A 24,380-nucleotide genomic window follows, 5' to 3' on the forward strand; every position below is an offset into this window, starting at 1 on the left:
CTCTTTGGGTTTCCTTATTAGCCTTATGGCACTAGATCATCTCCCTTCTCCGCAAAGTGGAATAGAACAGGATATACTTCCCCTGTAACCATCAGCATCGCAGTTTCAAAAAGAGACTGAAACGCAGAGGTGTTTTCTCCCCCCTCTGAGGAAACCTAAGAAAACAGACGCCACCAGCCCTGCGGGCAACGCAGAGCGACTCCCACCCCTCTTTTCTCAACCCGTTCAGAGACCTGCGGTTCAGTGCATTCACGCCAGCTCTGGAGCGGCAGCTGCTCCGCGGGGGCACACCCCCCCCCCCACCCCTCTTCCCGCAGAAGGGAAGGCGCTCAGGCCCCCGCCCGCTCCCTTTCCAGGGGCCGCGCCTCCAGGGCGCCCCCTCCCCGCCGCGGTCCCGCCCCGCCGCGCTCCGCGGGGACCGCCGGGGCTCGCCCCGCCCTGCCTTCCCGGGGCCGCGGCGACCCCAGGATGCGGCCGGCGGCGGGGTGCCGGCTGCTGGCGGGCGCCGGGGTCGGGCGGGCTCGGCCGCCGCGGCCGGGGTCGGGCTGCGGCTCGGGTGCCATGCGGAGCGGCGGGGCGCGCGCGGCGGGGCGGCGCGGCGGGAGGGCACGGGGCGCCGCGGGGCGATAAGGCGGGCGGCGGGCGCGGAGCCCGCGGAGCTCTCCAGGGTGCTGGCGCGCAGCCGCCCGCGGGAGCCGCGCCGCCCAGCCCCGCCGATGCCTCGGACGCGGCGGCTCCGGGACTCCGAGAGCAGAATGGCCCGGATCGGGTACCTCCGCGCGGCTGTCTCGGGGTTTTATCTGTGGGAAGCCGCTGTGCTGCTCAGGTAAGTTGTTTTCTTCGGGGAAGCCGTTTTTCGCGGGTGGCTGAAGTGCCTGGGACTCGCGGTCCCTGCCTTTCTCACCACCTTTGGTTGCAGGCACGAAAACCAAATCCGTGGGTCTGTGCCTGGCGAATGACTTCGTGGCATCGCATCGCCTCGGAGGTCATTGTGCACTTCGCAGGCTGAAGACTGTGTATCTCCTTCACCTGTTCGCAATTTGCGTTTCCTTGCTTGATCTATGAATGATGCCGCTGATTTTAGCAGGAAATGTAACGCTAATGATCTTGGAAATTCTTTAGGTGCAAGTGCCTGCGTGTAAAAGGTACGGACGATAATCCGAGTTGGTATCATGTAGACTTATTACCGTCTGTTCTTTTGAGTCAAGCAAAATCAGGGATTGCATTAGATCAGGCAAGCGTTGTACAGAAACGGAAAAAAATGACAGCTGAGTGAACAGCTACAGAATTTCCCTCAGGAAGGAAAACAATTGCTGTACTACTTGCAGTCCAGGATTTGTATAATGAAAGATAGAAATATACACATAAATTATGACTTGAGTAGAAGACTGAGGTTCATTCACTTTTTTTCCACTTTCTGCCTAGTACACTTTTTCTAGCTGAAGTAATGTGATATCAATGCAAGCAATCTTTTAAGACATAGCACTGGAAGTGTCATGATAGCAGCCTAAAATTAATATGAGTCTTGCATTTAAAGGTGAAGGAGAACTTAAAAAGTAATAACAGACATGTAAAGAAACAGACTTCAATGCCATCATGTATTTACTGATGATGTAGAATTAACTATGTTTGCTATTAATGTTCTAACTCTCTAGCACAATACAAAGACTACAGGATATAAAATTACAATGTCAGACTATTTTTAGAATCACATTGTTACTTGATAAAAAAGAAAACTAAAATTTGAAAAGTGGTTCTCCAGAGAGAGTTTGTAGATTATAGACGCAAGAGTTTTATAACTGCAAAGTTAAAACAGTAGCATGTAGTGCCTACAACGATGACAGACTTAACAGGTGCTCACAGGTTTATAGTATATCATTCCTTTTTGAAGTTAGTTTAATGACCTGTTTTGTATCAATACAGATATTAATGTAATGTAAATAGATTATAATGCAATTTTATTGTAGTTGTGCCAAACGAATGAGATTTTAAGAAACTGGATCAAATCATATGGGGTTGATACTGGGAGGAAAGAGTAAATGCAAATACATTACAGCTTAAATTTTCCAGTTGCAATAGCTATTTAATGTTCAGAGTAGATGACCAAACCCCTGTATAGCATAGGCAATGCAAGCAGTACTGTGCTGCTATTATTCTCTTTCAATGTACTCACAGAACTTATTTTTCCTCTGTATATTATTTAAATGTCACCCTACTGTTGAAGATTCACTGTTTATTTTAATGATATAAACCCACATATTATATTCCAAGGGAGGGGGGAGTGAAAAAGTCTTGGAAAGCATACATGTATTTTGTATCACATAAGTTTGGACTAACATTTTGTTGTTTCCAAATGTGTACCAGCATCTTATTTTATATGAATTCCAATTATTCTGTGCAATGTCCAAATAATTGTTGTATTGTAATAGCCTGCTGTTATTAAAGTGTCATTTTATCACAGTGAACATGATTACTGTGCACTAGGTCTGTGTAGTCTGAGAAAGACTTCAGAAAGCTGCTCAGAATCTTCCTATATCTTTGATGTACTTCTCAATATAGAGACTGACAGTGACTTTAGGTCTAGCAATAATACCTGAGAAACTCAATTCACTTTGAGACACGCAGGAGTCTTCTCCATGCTTTAAAATGGAGATCATTTAAAAAAAAAAAAAGGAAAAAAGAAAGGAAAAAATAAAATATTAAATCTTTAAAATTACCAAACTTCCTGGAGCCAATAATTCTAATTATTTTCCAACTTAAGTTTGTGAAGTGATTTACATTAGAGCAAAAGGAACAGGGAATAATAGAATGTTTCACTCCCCATAAGAGACACAAGTTCCAGCCTTAGTATCTATATAACATCCTCAGTAAGAAGATAGATGTGCTATGAATTTCCAGAAACAAACAAACCTTAAGTGTTTAACTTGCTCAAACATTGTGGAAAAGTAATATATCTTCTCTTACATCATGCAACATTAAAACTTTTCTGCTTTTCATTTACAATCACTTAAGTCTGTTGGGGAAGACTGAAGGAACATCAAGGCAAGAACTTTCAATTCTTGTCCAACAGTCCTGAAGCTGTTTAAAGTGATTGCTTAAAATATGTAACTATGAAGATAGGCATTTAATTTTCTTTTCAGTATGGGTCAAATGAAAGCAAGCATTTTTTTTCAGTGTAAAGTGATAGGCATGCTACTTTAAGCAGTCTCTGGATTGATTTTCTTCAAAAGAGGAAACTGCATCTTTTTTTTTTCCAAATAATTCACTTTTCATCCCATATCTAAAGGCTCTTAAAATGACTGAAACAAGGTATTTATTAGGATCTAGTTATTAATTTTATTTCTGAAAGACATTGTAGAAAGAATAAAACTTTGTTAATAGCCTTTCCTAATATTGTGCATGTTTGTGCTACTATAGTTTAAGAATATACTTACTGGTAATACATTGATAGATTTTAGAAATGGAAACCAAGAGTTTAAGTACATAGCACTCTAATATGTTTTCAGTGATATATTTGAGAACTGGGAGAAAATAAAAAAATAAAAAAATATTATTTATTAATGACTGCCAGGCCAAGCCCAGTATGATACTAAGAACTGGACTGAGATGTAAAAATGAAAGTAGAAACTAGGTAAAATAATTTAATGAAACCTAAAAGTAACTAATTAACTACCAAAGAAGGAAAATAAACACTTCTAAGATATGGTTTGAAGCTATATTAATCTCTGAGTATTCTTGTTTTCGTTAAAGTAATAGAGTTAACAAAACGTCCTGTGGATTTACCTGCATTCCAAGATGTCCCTCTAAAAGCAAGATCATATTTGTAGATGTGATACAAAGATCATATTTGTGAATTAAGAAGTTCTGTGACAGGTCTCAAACTTGCATGAGCACCAGCACAGCTCTACTAGAACCACACTGTCAGGGACTTGCCAGAGACTCTGTAGGATGGGTATTTTATGTGTAGACCTGCATATGAGGAAAGCACAGGATCAAAAGGTATGTGGCATCATAGAAATGCAAAGCAGATTCTTCTGATATGATATTTCTTTAGGTAGCCATGTTACCATAGAACAAGAATCATGCTACAATTAGGTTACTGCATCTTTCCTTGCACTACTCTCTGCCCTTTGGCCTTACATTGAGGGAAACAGTATCACGGATACAGCTAATTCCACTTAGACACCCAATTGTTATGAGAGAAACCTCCATGCAACCTAACTTTGGGGCACGTTTGAGCTTACAGTTAGGCAATTTTGAAATTATCCTTGCATTGCATAGCAAATTGATTTCAGATTAATAGCTTTAAGAAGCAGAAGTCACTATCATTTAAGACAGCATTATTTCCTCCAAAAAACAGTTAGAAATATTATATCTGACATATTATCCCAAACATCTTTGAAAAGAAAGATTGTAAGATGTTCTGATGAGACTTCAGTAGTTTGTTAATACGTTAAGAATTATACCTGCAATTCTACTCAAGAAATAAATGTTTGCTAAAATCAGGATGTGAATAAAATCATGTGTGAAAGAAAATGTCGTAAGTCAAGATGAGAGCACCAAGGCACAGTACATTTCCTCAGCAACCTAGACTCAATTTGGAAAGATAGTTTCTGTAGGATAAATCAGTCAACAGACTGCAGGTTCTAATGAAAAAGATTTCATATGTCTCAGAGAGCAGCAAGGGAAGTGAAGGTGAGCTGGGATTTCACACTCACGGCAAAGAGGCAGGAGCCTGGCAGAGCTGGTAGTGTTGAGGCAGGTCCAATGTTAAGCCAAAAAGCTAGGTCAGCAGGTCAGGCTAAGGGTCAGAATTAGGAAAATACAAAGCTGGATGAACGTGGGCTTGCACAGTAGACTACACAGAGACTAAGAGCATCCCATGCTCTTGAGGAAGAAAAACAACTAACCAAACAAGAAAACAACCAACCAAAGAAAACCAAAATGAAAGCCAAAAAAAAAAGGCAAACAAAGAAAAAAGGAAAAAAAAATCCAGCTCCTGAGAGAAGAGGGGTGAACCCCTGCTGAGATTTCTACAGCTTTTTATCAAACAGTTCTGCTTCAAAGCTGGACTGCTGCATTAGCAGAGCTGGCACTGAGCCTGAGTAGCCAAAACCCTGAGATAAAGGAAATGTGCTCAGGGTCATCACAAAATGTCAAGCGAAGAGCACTGGGGCTCCCTTGCAGGATGTACCCATAGGCAGGCAATGTACCTTCCAAAATTCAGAAAAAAAAGTTGAGGGGGGAGGGTAGCCAAGAATATGTAATTCAAATATCCTCATATTTCAACTATACAAGCAAAACACTGAAATCCCTTTGGAACAAATATGAGTCTTTTCATGAGTATGAGTCTGATCAGAGCTTTTACTATCCATTCTTTATTTCTGTACAAAACCATTATTTTTGTGAATACCATGTTTATAATTTTGAGAATTATGTTTAGATATTTGAGTTTATAATGTTTTAAACTTTAGGAAAAGTAAATAAAAAAGAAATTTCAATTAAAAACATGAGGTGTTCAATTCTTACTGTACTTGTGACACTTTCTTACTTTTCAACCTCTCCTAAATCATTCCTAGACAATCGATGCAAAAAATTAAAAGCAAGTAATATTGGGAGAAAAGTGTTGTGTTTCTGTATGACAAAAAATGTAATAGCTCCTCTGTCAGATTAGTCTCATCTAGATATCCTAGAAATCTTGACAATTACAGAAAATGACATTTTTTATACGATTAGAGCTTCTTGTTTTAACAGATTTAGAATACAAGCTTCAAATGACCTTACTGAGAATTATGTAATAATACCTATAGGGAACGAGTCCCGCAAATCAGATTTTCTTAAGTAAAGAACAATAATGAGCCCTTATGTGTGGTGTTGCCTCTTCTCCTTTTTATTGCTTTTCATGCTGATCTTCATGATGTTTATTGGAAGAATCTGTAAAAGAGATAGGAACAGAAAAAGAGGACTTTTTTCTTTCACTAATATGTAGTCATTGTGATCAGGTTGAGCATAAGGCATCATTTTGAGGATAACTATCAACTACCAGCATAAAAAAGGAATATCTCAGAGAGCAGGAACACAACTAGAAACTATTTATAACAAGAATATAGGTCCAAAGCAAGAGAATGAGAAAAGCATCAGGAAACAGAACAGTCAGCACAAAAAATCAAGAGATAAGAAGACAAGCATCTTTGAGGCTGTACTTTTTTTCCTAGCACAGACTATAAGCCATTATTTTTTGTGACTTCTGAAGCAATATGATCCTTCCTGACTGATGGTTTTATATGCTGTGAAAGTATAAATGCTAAGTATGAGTAAAAAGAAAGAGTAAAGGAAAAATGTAAAAAAATAGACATAATGTGGTACTAAAAGTAGAAAAGAATGCATTTTGTTGTTACTCTTCCAGTCAGCTGTGTAATAAATTGTTCCAGAATTATTCAACAAGAAATCCGGTAATAACACTTGTTATACATTGCAGTGGACTTTCTACATAATGAACAATTCTTATATAACTTTCCTATACTACATACTACCCTGTTACTACCCTGTTACTCCCCTACCACAGATTTACAAAGTGAGCAGACTATTTCCAGGTAGGGACTTCCCTAAGGAAGACCAATCCTCTTCAATACTGTTATAACTAACTGTTATAACTAAAATTACTATTTGTTGACATGAAGTATTAGTGAAATGCAGTTTCCAAGGGAAACAGCCTGTGACTACAGAAAATGCAGCAAAGTTCAGGAAGCCTCTGGCCTGACATAATTACATGGTCACTGATGGGGCTGTTGTAATAATGGAGCTACTGTTTTTACTGGGACTCAATTACTAAAAAGTTCCTGAGGTTTTGTCTTACTAAAGCTTTTAATTTTACAAAGTTTCCAAAATTGTGCTGTCATCTTTTTGATTCAGTAATGCACAGGAGCATCCACGCTCTGGGCATATGTAGGCTAAGACATGTTCATCTGCAAGGACCAACTGAACTTCCAGTTTTGTGAGCAACATACCTGCTGGCTAAGGATGCCATATTAGATAAAGGAAATAAATGTCACAAAGTGGTAGCTTGCTGGCAATAGTAGGGGAAAACGTTTCATTTTTGAAGGGAAAACCAATAATTTTGAAAACAATACTGACAAGAACACTAACTTCACACAGTTAAATTATGGCTAACGACAGTATTCTAAAGTAAATGTTAATTCTGTGCCTAAGCTTCTATGTAACAACTCCACAAAAGGATGTACATCTAAGTAATGTTTTCCCTGATGCTATTGGGTCAGATCCATTACCTCTGACTCAGCAGTATTAAAACTAAAATCAAAATGGGGAGATTTCAGCATCACATCTGGACCACATCCCATAAAAGATTTCTTTTTTAAAATCTATAGGGTTTTTTTTTTTATTGCTTTAAATATCAGAAAGAATGCTTTATGTAAATCTTATTTTTCTTTTTTTTTTCAAAAAAACGGAAGCAGATTTATCAGAGTTTGCTTTAACTCTTAATTTCCAATAGTTAAAGTAACATAAACTGTCTTCTCTTTTCCTTCAGTGCTTGCACAGTAAAGATTGGATACACAATTATTTTGAACAAGATGTTGCATCTTTTTTACCACACAAGCTGAATATGAAATGCACCCACTTGCGTCAGTAATCCATGATTACAAAAGGTACAATACAGTAGAGAACTGGAATTAGAAAAGCTATTTGCAGGCAGTTTCTCGATTAAAATTTTACCTCCAAAACTTATCCCAAAATTCTAACACTGTGCAAATGAACTCTCATAACATGCCTATCTCTTTACCAATTTTTATTGTTCCTGTACACAGATCTTTGGATGTAAGAGTACTCAAATTTTCATCTGTAATCAAAATGCAAGCACAAAGACACTTGTTCAGATTCTCTAAGTAATACTTAACAGAACAGCCTTTTCCTTTTTTTTTTTACCAGTGATGATGCCTTCAGGAAATAAAGTGCCTTGCATGTAATATAGACTGTAACACATCCAGTCATGTCTGTTCTTTGCCCAGCATATTTCCACTTGTTTTTATGAAGCTTATAAGAATCACATGATAATTAAGGGAGTGTTGGATATTTTGCCCAAGCAAGACTAGTATGGCAAAGCATGAATCTGAGGGCAAGTTAAACATCACTTTGCACGTGAAAGAGAATGTGTGCATGTGTAGTGGACCAGGATAATTTTGGTGGAAACATGAAACGCTAATAGCACTGGTTTTTAAACTTCACATAATTTTCTCTGACTTATTCAATAAGGAATATGCTTCAGTGCATGCACTAGGAAAACTGGGGTTTGTCGTTATTTGATGTGGTGTGAATCTTGTCACTGTCATCAGCACCCTGAAGCTCAACCTTGTTTTTTCTTAAATAAAGTCTTATATTGAATGATTCTAACTAGAAATAATAAAAAGGAAAAATTACTTAACCCATTTATCTAATGGAAATTAGCACAGTTTATTGAATAATTCCTGTCTCACAGAAAATTCCAAAGCTCTGAAAAGATTTTATTACTTTTCCAATGCATAAAAGGGATTTTAAGTTGCAGAAAGCAGGAAAGAATCACTTCAATTCCTTGGGGAAAATGCTCAGAGAATTTGTTGAAATTTAGAACCTAAGACCCTACCTTCAGTTCGGATTGACATTAGAAAACTGATTGTGGCTGGCAGAATAGAAAGAACACTGTACAATATTCCACTCAAGCCTGCAAGCAGTTCATGATAACAACATTGAAACAGATATGTTTCTGTGAAAGCCAATTTCAAGAAATCAGTATTTTTCCAAATAGAAATATTTTACCTTAATTTACAATTCTTAATCAGCAGCAATAGCACATTATGTACATTATAATTAGCTTATTAATCAAAATAAACAATTTCATGAGGAATGTTTTGGGAAAGAACTGAGTTTTATTTACTGATAAGTTTTGACTTGTCTAGGCTTTAGTTCTCATTGCTGGAATACTTTATTTTAAGGTGAGTGACTCTTCAGGCTATGTTAAGCTTTTCTCTAACTTACGTCCTATCAAACTTATTTTGGAGAAAAAGTCCAATCTTCTAAACAACCATCTGGCATGCTTACTGAAGATACAGGACAACACTGTTGCACTGATACAAGCAGATCTTCCCTAAGGCACATGGAATAGTGTTTAATTGAATTATGCTTCAGTCTTCATAAATGCAGGGGTTTAATTAAAAATCAAATTTTTATCTATGAACCTCAAGCATTTCATTCTAATATGAGATTTTCATGAGTAGTTAAAGAAATGTTTGACAAGAAACGTATGAAAGAACCCCAGTTTTCTCCTTCAGTCATGGTTTTCAACTCATAAAAGTGGATTTTTAAAGCAAAACAAGGCAAAGGATGAACAGGAGACTTACGAAATTATAAATCACCATTAATTATGATTATGATGAATAACTTTTCTTTACAGATGCACACATCAGTGGACACTGTTCCTGTTTATACTGAGTGATATTACAGCAATCTAATCTATGCAAATTAGCTAAAGGGTCAATTCCACATCAAGAATAAAAAATCTAGGCAGTCTATTAGACTTAGAAAATGCAGTAATATGGAGCTGTACAATTTAAAGGACATACGGTATGTGTTCAAAATACAGAATCAACCACACAGCTATGATCTGTAGAACTATTTTTAGTATTCACAGGTTTCTCCTAGATTTGGGAAGAGCTTGCCTTGGGAAACAATAGTTTGCAGATTAGAGCCAGGCAAAAGTCTCATTTAATTGATTCTTCTTTCAATCTGTTGTTGCCTCATTGAATTCAGTTGAATTCATTATGGTGGTGAAAGACATCAGTCAAGTCCTGCACAAGTTCAATTTGTTAGAAGAATCATTCATTAACGACAAAAATAAATGTAATTGTTCAGCTTCAACATGCCTTTATTGAAGAATGTCTGGTGATAATGAAAGATAATATTCTGAAAATTATTTTACTTGGTCATTTGGCAATGACCCGTTACTCCAATAACTTCTCTCAATTCTTCAGTTAATAAGCAAATGATCCTTTTAATGAGATAACAATACAACTTCAGGCTACTATAGATTATTTAGTGACAGTTTCTATTTTCAAAGGTATATAATTAATTTTAGGTAAGTTTTATCTGTCTAAAATAAACCCAAAACATAACAGTTAATTGAATTTTGGAAAGCTTTATCTATTTTTCAAAGTTAAAGTTGTCAAAAACTTAACCCATGCAGTAGGTCTTTGGAAGAATATCTTTCAATATTTGGTCTTTGACTATTTAAAACATTTTCATCTCCTTGTATAGCTGTATGTGTTTCCTCCTCTCCCCCCAAAACTGGTTGAAGAAATTAAGGAACAGCAAGAAACTAGGACTTGCTTTTAGAACATTTACAAAATTAAGGTATAAAACAGGTACAAAACACTGAGAAGGAAGTAGGTGTTTCTGGGAAAACAATGAATAAATACTCACAAGTCACAATTCATAAAATGTCAAGAAAATTCACATACTGCATGTCTGAAATTGACAGTAAGCCTGTCTTATACAAGAAAACAAAATCAGAGTGTCAACCTGTAGTTTATTGAATCCATATCTTAACTAAGCTAGAAAGCCATGCCCGTAAGATTATGAAGAATGCTGATAAATTAATTTTCTTCTTTTACCTTAAGAGATTACTTTTTCCCCCAAAGGTGGTAGCATTGTGCTTATATATATGTACAGAATCACAAACAAAAAAAGTATATATAAATTTAGACTCATCTAGAATCACATAAATGGAAGCACTCTCCTTAGTAAAAAATAATAAATTCTATGCTTCTTACTTCTTCAAACATAACATTCATTTTTATGATTAATCACAACAAATACATTTTATTAAGAGATCTATGTTGTACGCAAGAGGGTTTAAATACTATCTTCATACCAGAAAAACTTACTGCTTCAGTTTTTAAAATGCAATTATCAGACATTTCCTATTCGAAGGTCATTTTATTTTAGCAGACCTTGTTAATTAAATGGCTATATCTGAAAATTTTTTATTTAAAATTGGTGAATTCTAGCACCCTTACTAACAGTTACAGAATGAAGTGAAGTAGTCATGAGATTAATTCACCTAACCATTATTGGTGAATCAGTGAATAAGTACCAATTCAAATTCATTTAGTGAAATGCTTTTGTGTATTGCTGTTTGTGAGGTGCAGCTGAGTGCATATTGGCTGGCTACAGTTACTACATTCCTTATGAGTGTGCAATTAATTTCCTTGAGATTTTCTGCAAAGCTTTTTAATGTACAATGCATTAAAAACCTTCATATATTAGCTGGAGACAGTGGACCACAAATAGGAGATTCAGTTTCTCCAGGCATTTGGCCACACTTGCAGTTTTAATGAATAAGCTAAGTAATTAAATGAAAGAGCTATTGGACCATCATAATGCAGGCAAAGCATAATATAATAGCTTTGTAATATGCATTGTAAGATGAAATACAAGACTTCTACCTCTATGAATGGCTAACACGGATTGTGTCTGAGATGAAAGAAATAGTTTATGATTAGATGAGGAAAATCAGCAAGTTTAACTATGGTAGGAAGAAAATGAATACACCATCTACTTAAAAGATAATTTGTATCATTTGTATTCAAAAGTAACTTAATGATACTTTGGAATAACTTGGGTAAATTAAGGTAGCACTCTAACTTGCAGTTGGAAACTTCACTCTGTGAAATTTACAGTGGAGGGTATCATTATAGCACACCATACTCTATCTCTATCATGCACTTGTCACAGCAACAAACTGTGAAGAGTTGGAAAATGTTAGATGTAATTTCTTCCTCCATCTTTTGTCTATGCTACTCTTACTAAACTCTTCTGGAGAGCTACAAACTTTCTTATACAAATGCTGACAGTAGTCCATTTCTTCTTTCTTTCAATATTTTCAAATAAATAAATATCCTTTTATGGCTGAAAAGCACACTGAAAGTGATTTTTAAGAACCCACCTTGAAGATTAAAAGAGAGAGGTGAGATCAATTAAAAACACTACTTTCTGTAGCACAGAAATGATATACATTTCTCAAAGGCAGCATGATTGAAATTATTTTTTAAAATACACCTTTTTAAAATACACCTTTCCTTTATTTGTGCTTTGGTAGAAAGCAGAAGTTTGGGCAGATGGAAAAGAGAGAGTTTATGAGTAGGAATACACGGGTTCTCCGAAAACATCACGGGAAAGTAGCTTTAAATATTTTAGAGAAGGAAATATTTGCGGAGATTGTTTAATGCCCTTTGAATAGTTTTTCTCAATCCTTTTCTTTTGGAGGAAGGGAAGAGAATGAGGTTTTCTCTCACAAACATGCCTACTGTAAATAGATATTACAGGAGCACACAGTCATGACCCATGCTTTCTCTTGGCATCTAAATTGCCAGCTTCTAGATAAGATCTTCCATTTTAATTCTGTAGATGATGATGCTCTGGCTGCATATCTATGTTAATGAAATATTTTTTTTCAGATTTCTGTAGTAGTAATAATTTTAAACACATAAAGGAATCAATAAAATTGAAAACATATCCTCAGTAGAGGGGTTAGAAAAGAGCTGATCCCTATAATGTGCAGTCACAGATGACACAGCATCTTAATATTCTTGTCTAGCTCCATCTTGAAATGTACACATCTTTTCTGTCTCTACACAAAGTGCTAAACTATTTCTGAACTGAGTTGTTTCAGTGTTTGAAATTTATTTAATTTATGATCTAAATTTATCCCTGGCCTTTTCATGCCCATTTGCATTCATGACAATGTTATAATTTAGCTTAAAATTCTTTCCTCTTTGCAGGTGCATGTGAAATACGGAACATTAGATTATTATTCCTGGTAGCGGTCAAGCTCTGGTTTTTAAGCTGCCTGTAGGTCACAGGCAGCTCAAGTGCAGTTTCCGTTCTAGAGCTTAATTCCATGCTGCACAGAGAGCTGATGCTCTTACAATTGCTTAGTAAGTCAAATACCCTGCTGTGAAAGGATTGGGCCAACATTAAAACATGTAACTTGCAATTCAGATTAGAGGTTACACTACAGGCACCTGCATGCCTGCAACACAGCCCCAATGTAGGTGGACCTTGAGAATACACAATTTTCCACTATGAACCATGCCTATTTCTTCCCTTCCTTAAATTTTTCAATTCTGTAACATCTCTATTGACAATCTGAAGATTTCTCCATGAGATTTGTAGCGCACACTCTGAATTGAGCCTACTTTTCTATATATCATAGGTAATTTTTCACCAAACAGTCCATATATGAAACACAATGCTTTATGTTTCACTAAATTGTTTCTTCTAGAAAGCTATACTCTCTTGGCTGGTATGATTTGATCTCCTGTTAAGTTACCTTTATTTATAAAACTGTTTGCCTAGATTCCCTTTTGAATTCTCCTCTCTCTCATTGATTTTTGTTCTGCTCTTCTTTAGATAAGTGTCTGGCATTTTCTGCCCCTTTGAGGAGTTTACACAGTTCAGCCAGGTTATTTTTTAGTCTTCATTTTGATAAATTAAGTTGATGGAGTTCTAAAAGTCTTCCAACATAAGGAAATTTCTCTAAATCTCAGATCATGGCTTAGTGGCTTTGTTCAGTGCCTTTCCTAGTGCTTTAATATGTTTTTAAATCTTGGACATGGAATTTGATGCAATGTTCCAGAACTGTTCTCATTAATATAATAAAAAATAATAAGTGAGCTTTGTGCTCTTTCTCATCTTTCACTCTTTCCACACCAATAGATAACACAGTAGTGCAGTGAGAACTTTACCCCAACAGTGTTCAGTTGTTCAACACGATTTCTGAATCCTTCTTCAGACTCATTTCTTTCTCCAACTCTGCCCACGTTCCCAATTCATATAGCTCTTAATATCCATTCTCTGTCTGTTTTAAACTATTCTACTTAAATGGACTTAAGAAATTGTGTTATTTTCTTACACTCATTGATATTTATACCTCAGATTTTTTTTTTTGCAATATTTAGTTTTAAGCCATCAATGATGTTTTATTTTCTTTTCAGACCATAGATGACAGTGCTGAACACCATTGTTACCACAACTCCCTCCAGCAGCTATTTGTCTAGAATTTAGGAGGTGGGTGCTGATCTAAAGAAAAGATATCTTGGCTGTGTCAGGCTGCTTCTTACTTTCTAATATTTATAACCCACTGTAAATGTCCTCAGCTTGACCTAACAGTTTCTAACTTAAATGTGACTCTTGGTAGGTCATGCACTGTCATGTGATTCTCATGCACTGTCATATGATTCACATGCACAAACCTGCGATTCACAATGTTTTCCTATCTCAGTCCACAAAATTCCAACTTGACAGTCTTCGAGGCATGATGCAAAGCTCATTTCTCCTCAGATTTTAAGTGAACACTGATTTAACAGACAGAATACATCAAAGACAGGGGCAACTATAGTTCTGATGATTCTAATTTTCTGTTCATGACTAGGTTTTTATAGGAGTTTATTTGGCACAAAAATTCTTACCCTGACTTTTGATGGTGTAAATTCAGCCAGTAACAAATTTTTGAATACATTGTTTGACCACATTTTCCACTTTTCTTTGTTTATTTTTGTCCACTACTTTAGCTAACAAATTTCTTTTGCATTGTTTGGCAAGGCTTGATTTACACTGTAAAGATGTTCAGGATACATTCAGGAAAGTGAAATAAAGTATTGCTTTATGTCTGAAATCTGAAGATATTTTAAGTCTTACAACTGTTAGTAACATTTACAAACTGCTCACATGAACAACACAGAATCACTACCAGGGCTAGCATTCTTGTTAGTAACTTTACTGTTCAATACGAATAGACCAGAAGACTGGAGGGTTATCATCTCTCTCCAATAAAAGTCTTCAGCAACAGGAAGCCTTCGTTGCCTCATGTCTATGCGAAATAGTGTACAGCTTTCCTTCTGGGTAATTCAAAGTTGCATAATGACTTCATGCTAACCACAGTCTTATTACTTCTGAATGAATCACAGTATAAATGTTTTGCTGATATTAAATTCTTCTAATTCTGCCTGTTAGAAAATTAACGCACAAATTATTTTAAAAGAATGCAACAAGTCAGAATAAATTCCTTTTAGAGGTGTGCAGAGTCACTCCTGGAATTATGCTATCGTTACCTATAATGGAGGACACCATGTGCATTAACAATAAAAGAAGCTAAATCCAGAATAAAAATATAGGAGACAGAGAAATATCTCATATGTATATACATAAATTCTATATACCCTATATAACAGATATATAACTTACTTATAGAAGAGTATAAGAACCTAAGTGTGTCATACATATATATATATATCCACAGTAACTTGATTCTCCTGCCCTGCAAATAGATACATTCAGCAAAGTGTAATCAGACTCTCTTATTTTATTGGCTTTACAACCATATACATTGTTTTATAGAAACATAACTGACTACGTGTTGCAATAATGTAATGAATCAGATACCTGCAGAATATTGATAATGAAAATTATGTCAGAGGCCACTTTCAGGTGATAATTTCAAACTGAACCAGAAAAAGAATATGTTAAGTACTTACTTTTCTCAGAAAAAGAATCATAGAATCATAGAATCATAGAGTGCCAAAGTGGAAGGGATCTCAAAGATCATCTAGTCCACCTGTTTAGGTAATATATAGTTTAAACAGCTACAGGAAGAAATGAAGAACTATGTTAGATACTGAAGCAGACTAAAGAAATGTTTTAACTAAAGGATAACACTGAAAGAGGTACGAAAGTGTTCAGAACAATTTAGAAATATTCAACAATTTAGAAATTTATGAATAATCTAGAAATATGCAAATTAAGTTACACATAGAAAAGAATAAACAGTAGGTAAGCAAATAAGCAGGATTGATTTTAAACTTTCTGATTTCAGCTAATATTACAATTAGACTTAATTGCTGTTTTTAATTAAAATATGAGTAAAACACAGCATTCTAGAGATTTCTGTGTTCAAATACCATGCATGTCCAACTTTGTAGTACTCAAGACTTAATATGAAATGATTTTTGATTTAAGATATTAAATCCAAATTTCAAATTTGAACAATGATTTTTTGGTAGACCTTCTAAATGGAAATTGCCATAAAAACTGTAACTTTTCATGTCCTGAATAACACAGTCCTGGGAGGAAAATAACGAGATTCTCAGTCTGCGCTTAACATGGAATCTGCATACATGCTTACCTGTATGGAATTTTTTCCATTTTGGAACTCTATCCATGGCTAACAAACAAAGTTCAGCATAGGTTTTTTTGTTACTTAGAAAATTCCAAAGGTTCTTACATTATTCCCTGCATTTACTTCTAAACAAAGCACATTTAAGCACTTCTGAAAGAATGAATTGGCATTAACAGGAGATAATGAAGAGAGTAAGTAACAGAAGTCCACTTCCATAGGCAAGAGATATTTTACTATAAAAGTCAGCACAAACAAGAAAAGCTTTATCTTTTTTAAGACTCCAAAAGCCACAAATGCTTTTAGTTGCACTGTGTATCACAATGGTACTTATCATTTTATTTATTTATTTATTTATTTAGATAGATAGATATTTATATTTATTGACTGTGTTGTTTTTTTCAGTGTTTGGGCCAGCACTTGAGTAGAAGTTCCACAACAATAAAAACCTTTTCTTCAGGTCCACATGGCTGATCACAGTGTTGATACTCTTCTCTTTAGGCATACACAGAGCACACTTCAGAAAGTCAGTGGGAGTTCTGCATAGGTATGGAGAGGAGGCTATAGGAGATGACATTTGCCACGTGGCCCTGAGGTGAAAATTTTGTCCCAAGATATTTCCTTCAACAAGCTGTTGTTTTCTGGGTTTTTTTTAACTGAGATGACATTAAAAAATACTATTGTCAAGAGATTGTTTGATATGTTTTATTATGTTTTAGTATCAACATAAACATTGACTGAACTAAAATTGGTGGTAGTAGTACTGTTCTGTGAAAGATCCACATTACTTTTTTCTGATCTATGCTTCATTACACTGCACTCAGTTAAACAGACCAATCTTAAAATAGATTCCAACTTATTATATTTCATATGTACAGCTATTTGTGTAGGTTATTTAACACATTATTTAACTCTGCGATAATGGATTATTTACTGTTGACTGGAAATGTTATTAATCCCCAGAAGTCCCGAGGAAGATGTAACAGCAACCTATAACTATGCAGCTCAGAAAAATAAAATTTGCATAGAAAATGACAGATATAAAAAGAATTCACTGTTTTTCATTATTTTGCTGCTACTATTTTTGAAGCCTAAACTAGCTTGAAAGGTAATCCTAGCTTTCCTGTTTTCCTGTTCATAAAAAAGTGAACTAAGTGGTTGAGCAAAATCAGTTTCCCTAACAAAATCTCTAATAAATTGTTTTGTTCTGTTTTTCTGTTTGCTTGTTTTTCCTTGCTATTAGCTTGGTAGCCACAAAGGAAACAGACAGTGCAAGATCTCGTAGCATGCCAATGTCGCCATCTGATTTCCTGGATAAACTAATGGGTAGGATGTCAGGCTACGATGCAAGGATCAGACCAAATTTCAAAGGTAATTTCAAACCTAAACTTTCAGGATTTCAGTATTTCTTCTCACACAGATGCTGTTTCTGGAACAAATATGAAAATTAGGAAGTGCACTTACTGAAATAAAAAGTGGGGGGTTTTGCCTTTCTGTGCAGTTCATTTAAGTAGCAATAGAATCTGTTCCTGTCACTTTTACAGCTGCCCAAAATGTAAACTTTTTGAAAATTTAACTTATCACTAAATTTGAATTTTCTAATAGGATTTGGGGTTTTTTTTCTTTTCTGAAATGCTTGTTAATAGATTCAAGTTCCTACCTTGGACTACCATAGCCTACAGCTCTCCAGGAAGTTCTGTGAAAGAGAGGCCAAATCTTCATACCTGTATGATTTTAACTAAAAGGAAAAGTGTATTAATGATATGATTATCAAAGTAAAACTCAAGAGAGATTATCTTAGTTACTAAATCTGTCATCAAATTAGATTACTTACTCCTGTGCCCCAGCTGAGCTTTGAAATGGCAAAAGCAGCATCTTTTCTCCTGTTTGTTTCCCTGTTCTCACTTCTCCACGCAAACTGCAGGTTTGCAATACCTGGAATGGTCTCTTGATGTGTGCTTTTTATGCATTTATCACAAAGGAGATTCAAACAAGACACAGGAGAATCAAAGAAGATTGGAAGTTCAAAGTTTGCAAATGCAATGATTAAATCTTGCAAGGGTCTTAGCACACACAGTATTATGCAGATTCAGGCATTCTAGAATATTTAATGAAGGATTATGTGAATTATATTGTTATACAAATACACAAACTGCTACATAAATAATACTGCCCATTCTAAATTCTGCTGTCTGGGAAATTCAGGCTAATTTTACTTCTTTTTTTCATAATGAAAGAGTTCAAATAATATAGTAGAACTATAATTAACTCTATTTCTGATCTTTTAAATCAAGTTTGCAGTCTAAATTTGCCAGAATATACTTTCTTTTAAAGAATAAACTTACTGTTATAAAAATTATATTCTTTTTGCTTTGCCTTACCTACCTCCTCCTATGCTTATTTTCTTGAGTCTAAGAGATCCTTTTAGCTCTAACATTTCACTGTAAGGTGGGTTTTACTGCATGTTTACTACAAAAATTTTCCTTCAGGTAGACAGTCCTTTTCCAAGTCATCAGTCACTGTCTTTCCACCTTAATTCTTATTCAGCACTAAAATTTATATTTTTCTTACATTTCCAAGTTCCAGAAACTTAAGTAGTTATTATTCTAACACCATTGCTATTTGCTCGTTTATGCCAGAATTTACCCAGACTGATTCATAAGGACCAAGCAATTTGTCAAATTACTTCCTCACCAATGAGATATATACAGTTGGTGCCGTTTATATAAACTTATTACCCAGGATTTACTGCAGCTGGAATTACTTTGCTTTTAGTAAGTTAACAGTGCTGGTATTTCTCCAAAAATTATAAACGTGCACTGGAAATTGAAACACATCTCTATAACACTTACAACATTTATCAATAACTCTGATGATTATACAGAACAAATCCCTTGGACTTTCCTTGTGAGAACTACTTTGAAGAATGTTCTAGTGCCTGGTTTCCTGAAGAGTTAATGTATTAAACAATATTTGTAAAGTAATGCAAACCACTGCATTTCTAAAATTGCTTACTTATATGCATGGTAGCTCTTAAATTATTTCTGTGCTTTATTAAAGTTACCTTGACTTCTTGCCACAGTATACATAGCTTGCCACAGTATATATAGCTTGCAAACTGCATGTTCAACCTAATGTAAAGCTGTGCTGGGCAAAAGACAACCTAAGGCAAGGCCTAACCACTGCAGTTTTACTTCCTTCTTCTTTGAGACTCCTGAAGTCCTACAAAGTGTTTCAAAATGAGGAGCATACAGCTTAGGAGTTGATTTGGGAACTGGATTTTGGAGTTTGTCATAGAAACCATGCAAACACAATTTTCTGATAGAGCTACAGTGAGGAACAGGCAGATGGTTTAGAGGTTAGTGAGTTCAATAAAGCACTTCTTGAAAGCATGATTCAAAAGTCTTTGAGACTTGTTTTATAACTATTGAAATTTAAAGAGACAAAACTTAATTTGACATTGTTCTTTTTCTGAAAGTGCACGTTCTAAATCTTCTAGACAGCTATGCAGTTTGAACAAATCTTCCCAGAATGATTCAGATCTATCACTATGAATAAGTATCTCCCTAAGTGACTTTGCTACTTTCTGCTTAGTTTTATTAGTCCTAGAACAAGTGCTGGGGCTTAATGCCTGTTTATGTTTTTTTTTTAATCTGGCAACAGTTTCAAAGAAACAGAATAAGTACTAGCAAAATAATTCAAATAATTTTAAATTCTTTGTTCTTCTCATAAAATTCCTTTGTAGAAAAGATTTTTAACTATCATGTTTCAGTCGTAGCTAATCTTGGTCCCTAACAAATAATTAGGTATACTGTCTGAGTTCTCTGCTTTTGGATAGAAATTCTGCATATTTCTTCTTGTTCAACAGAAGTAATAGGAAAATCTCTCAGTTTTTATTTAGCTGTGAAATAAAACAGAAGATTAAGACCTCTTCTAAAATCTTTGTTCCACCGCAAAATATTCTTACTTCCAGTACATCGATCCTATAGCACGGTACTCTCTTACTCAGCTGTTCCACTTTTCCAAACTATATCTGCACCTGCAAGTAGGGGAAATGCTTCCAGATTTGGACAAAATTATGTAATCACAGAATCACAGAATAACCAGGTTGGAAGAGACCCACTGGATCATCGAGTCCAACCGTTCCTATCAAACACTAAACCATATCCCTCAGCACCTCGTCCACCCGTGCCTTAAACACCTCCAGGGAAGGTGACTCAACCACCTCCCTGGGCAGCCTGTGCCAGTGCCCAATGACCCTTTCTGTAAAGAATTTTTTCCTAACGTCTAGCCTAAACCTCCCCTCGCGGAGCTTGAGGCCATTCCCTCTTGTCCTGTCCCCTGTCACTTGGGAGAAGAGGCCAGCACCCTCCTCTCTACAACGTCCTTTCAGGTAGTTGTAGAGAGCAATGAGGTCTCCCCTCAGCCTCCTCTTCTCCAGGCTAAACAACCCCAGCTCTCTCAGCCGCTCCTCATAAGGCCTGTTCTCCAGCCCTTTCACCAGCTTCGTTGCTCTTCTCTGGACTCTCTCCAGAGCCTCAACATTTTTTCTTATGGTGAGGGGCCCAGAACTGAACACAGTATTCGAGGAGCGGTCTCACCAGTGCCGAGTACAGAGGGAGGATAACCTCCGTGGACCTGCTGGTCACGCTGTTTCTGATACAAGCCAAGATGCCATTGGCCTTCTTGGCCACCTGGGCACACTGCTGGCTCATATTCAGTCGGCTGTCAACCAACACACCCAGGTCCCTCTCCTCCAGGCAGCTTTCTAGACAGACTTCTCCTAGTCTGTAGCACTGCATAGGGTTGTTGTGCCCCAAGTGCAGGACCTGGCATTTGGCCTTGTTAAACCTCATGCCATTGGACTCTGCCCAGTGGTCCAGCCTGTTCAGATCCCTTTGCAGAGCCTCCCTACCCTCCAGCAGATCGACACTTCCACCCAGCTTAGTGTCGTCCGCAAACTTGCTAAGGGTGCACTTGATGCCTTCATCCAGGTCATTAATGAAGACATTGAACAGGGCTGGACCCAGCACTGAGCCCTGGGGAACCCCACTTGTTACTGGCCTCCAGCTGGATTTCACACCATTTACCACCACTCTCTGGGCCCGGCCATCCAACCAGTTTTCCACCCAGGAGAGTGTGCGCCTGTCCAGCCCACAGGCTGACAGTTTCTCAAGCAGAACGCTGTGAGAAACTGTGTCAAAGGCTTTGCTGAAGTCCAGGAAGACCACATCCACAGCCTTTCCCTCATCCAGCAGCCGAGTCACTTTGTCATAGAAGGCGATCCATGTGTAAAAATTGCCATGGTCCCTAGATGCTCAGAATTAACCTGGTACAGAAGATATGTTATATTTTTAAATCTATTCTGTTTACAATCTAGTAAGGTGGAAATCTGAGGAACTTACATAGGAAAATGTAAAGTGTTCCTTGCCCTGGTATTGCCAAACAGTGTTCAACAGTCATTAGTTTAGTAATTTCTTAAGCTAAGACTTAGGTGAAAAAATTAATATATGAAGAAATTAATAATACATAAATATGTTCTTCTGGTCACTTCTGGAAGCTGTTCATACTTTGAACTTTCTACTGTTTTATGGCAATAAAATCTTCATGTTTTGGAATAGTGGAATATATAATTTTTTTTATATTCTTTAAATTTGGTGACTATTTTACTGATTTTATTGCCACTTTACATATTGAGAAATGGAGGAAAAGGATTACTTCCTTTTGATGTTTACAGATTTGTATACTTATATATCACTTCCTACCATATCCCTTTTCCAACGAGTCCTATTCTGTGTAAGCTGTTCTTGTGTGGCAGCATTTCGTAGAATTTATGATCTTAGTTTGATTTCTTGACATCTCTCTTCTCCCTAATATATCCTTTTGAGGAAGACAGAAGAGAAATTCTGAACAATTGAAGATGGAAGTTCGTGATTTACTTGTATAGTAGTCTGTCATTTTTCATGCTTTTCTTTGCATTCTCCTGTCTTTATTGATTACAGAGCATGCTTCCAGAGAACCATCCATAATTAATCTAACCTCTCCTTCCCATGTGAAAATCAGTAATTTGGAGTCCACAGTAAGGATTATTTAGCACTTAACTGACACTGAATTTTGACAGACATTTTATTGCTTGACGGCTCCGCAGTTTGTAATTTTTTGGCACCTCCTTGCAGTCAGCTTTATATACAACCACCCTAAATAATCTTATACCAGAAGCAAGATTAGATTGCGATGTCTCATTTTCTAGACTGCAAGGATTCAGTGCAGATCCATGGGGAACTCACCAGCAATCACCTCGTACCTTGAGAAATGGCTATTTATCCCTGACATTAAATAAGTTCGACGTAAAAGACCGATAAGACGATTGTCTCTCACTTCATCAAGACTAATACCTATGAAAAGCCTTATAAAAAGATCATGTAGTAAAGCTTTTGAACCCCTAAATAAGCTGTTTTAATTGATTTAATTATGTGTTACAATTAAAATTGATATTTGTTTAAATAAATTAGATTGACTTTGTCCACGTGCTCATCAGCTCTTTCACAGAGCTTCAGTGGATCTGTGAGATTTTATTCCAGAAAAAATAATATCAATCTCTGTCTCGTAATAATAACAGTTCTCATATTTTCTACTAGCTTGGCTGGTACAGAGGTAAGGTTTACAGGTATAAAGTCCCTTGTCAATGTCATCCACCATCATACCTGAAGTCTGTTTTTCTTTTTAAATTCAAGTTATACTTGCTGGACACGGTACACATTTCCACTGATAATAAAACCAACAAAAGTGATAACTGACTCACAGTGATCCATATTTCCATGATTTTGCAAAGTTTTTTATATTATCAGGCTTAATATCACCTCAGTCTTTCAGTTTGTTCCCGTTGACTTAGTCTGAGACATCTTTTACAGTCCTCATACAAATCTTCCATTGGAATGGCTTCCATATTTGACACAGCTGGCAACTGGAGACAAATTCTGCTACAAATACTATAGTTTTCCTGCTATGACCTTCTTCAGTTTCATGGATACTTTTATATCTTAATCATCTTCTCTTGACTTTGCCTTTCAATTTTTAACATCTTGCATATTGTTATCATTGTTAGGTTTTCTGTCTCTAGTGAGACTCAGTCCTTTTTTTTTTCCTCTGTGTATTTAATCTATGTTCAACTTGCCTGAATTTCAGTGTTTGAAAACGTCTTCCAGTTTAAATAGCTTCACTTATGCTTCTTTTTGACGATGTTTTGGGAAGTTTGTTTTTATTCTTAGCACAGCATCATTAAAGTAACCTCTAAACCATTTGCAAGCTGGTTTTGCCTTCTCCTTTTATGCTTTTTTTAACTAGCTGTCAACTATGTTTTTGTAATTCTGCTTTTGAAATTAAGTAACAGCATTGCAGTGATTTAGAGTTTTTTTCTTTATAATAGCAACTAAGTCAATATAGAAAACCTACACTTTAAACCACAGTACTATTTTTAACAAGATAGCATCACACCAAATTTGAAATGATGACAAGTATTACAACATGAAATTGTTTGAAAGGAAAGTTGCATTGCAAACAAATTATCTAAACATAGCCAGGAAGCACAATTTTCTCTCTGATAGTTTTTAATGACTCTGCCTTTGTTCGTCTTCCCTGCTTTCTTTTTCCCCTTGGTGCTTTTCAGGAGTTGTCAATGTCAAGCTTTTACTGAATTCTAGGAACTATTGGATACACTAAACAATTCTAAATAATTAACCAAGTGTCAAAGTGAAAACAGCATAAAGTGACTAGTTCCTTTCCTGAGAATTCTGTTCCATAAGTGAAGTCTTGTGTGTTATGACTGAAACACACATATTGATTTTTTATTGCAATTGCCATATGGTACTTGAAAACAATTATAGCCTTGAGGAAAGAAAGCTGGATGTTCCAAGTTGTGTGCTGTTGGCAAAATTTTTAATGGACATTCTAATTGTTCAAGTATTTAATATTCATTGGTCACATTAGATTTTGCTAGCTGCAAACCACCAGCAGTGGCAGAGCAGCTTCTTGCTTTAATGACCCTAAAAATGAAATATTACACGAGGGTTTGTAAGACCAGTCCTCAAATTCCAGATATAGATCTTTTGTGAATTAGTGACTGCTTACTGCTGTAAAAACAAACCAAGTTCTCCAATGCTGA

The 24,380-nt window shown here is 36.3% G+C and overlaps 1 protein-coding gene across 2 annotated transcripts in view; it reads left to right on the forward strand.

Moving 5' to 3' along the window:
* The first annotated feature begins 468 nt into the window (after positions 1–468).
* GLRA3 (glycine receptor alpha 3) overlaps positions 469–24,380 on the forward strand; it is a 92,876-nt gene continuing 68,964 nt past the window's right edge. For both annotated transcript variants that reach the window (XM_069855753.1, XM_069855754.1), the window contains exons 1-2: positions 469–826; positions 17,463–17,590. In XM_069855753.1, the coding sequence (XP_069711854.1) occupies positions 717–826; positions 17,463–17,590 (238 nt within the window). In that variant the 5' untranslated portion in view covers positions 469–716. The remainder of the gene's footprint in view (positions 827–17,462; positions 17,591–24,380) is intronic.

This window comes from Phaenicophaeus curvirostris, chromosome 4 (genome assembly GCF_032191515.1).
Source record: "Phaenicophaeus curvirostris isolate KB17595 chromosome 4, BPBGC_Pcur_1.0, whole genome shotgun sequence".
Classification (NCBI taxonomy): Eukaryota; Metazoa; Chordata; class Aves; order Cuculiformes; family Cuculidae; genus Phaenicophaeus; species Phaenicophaeus curvirostris.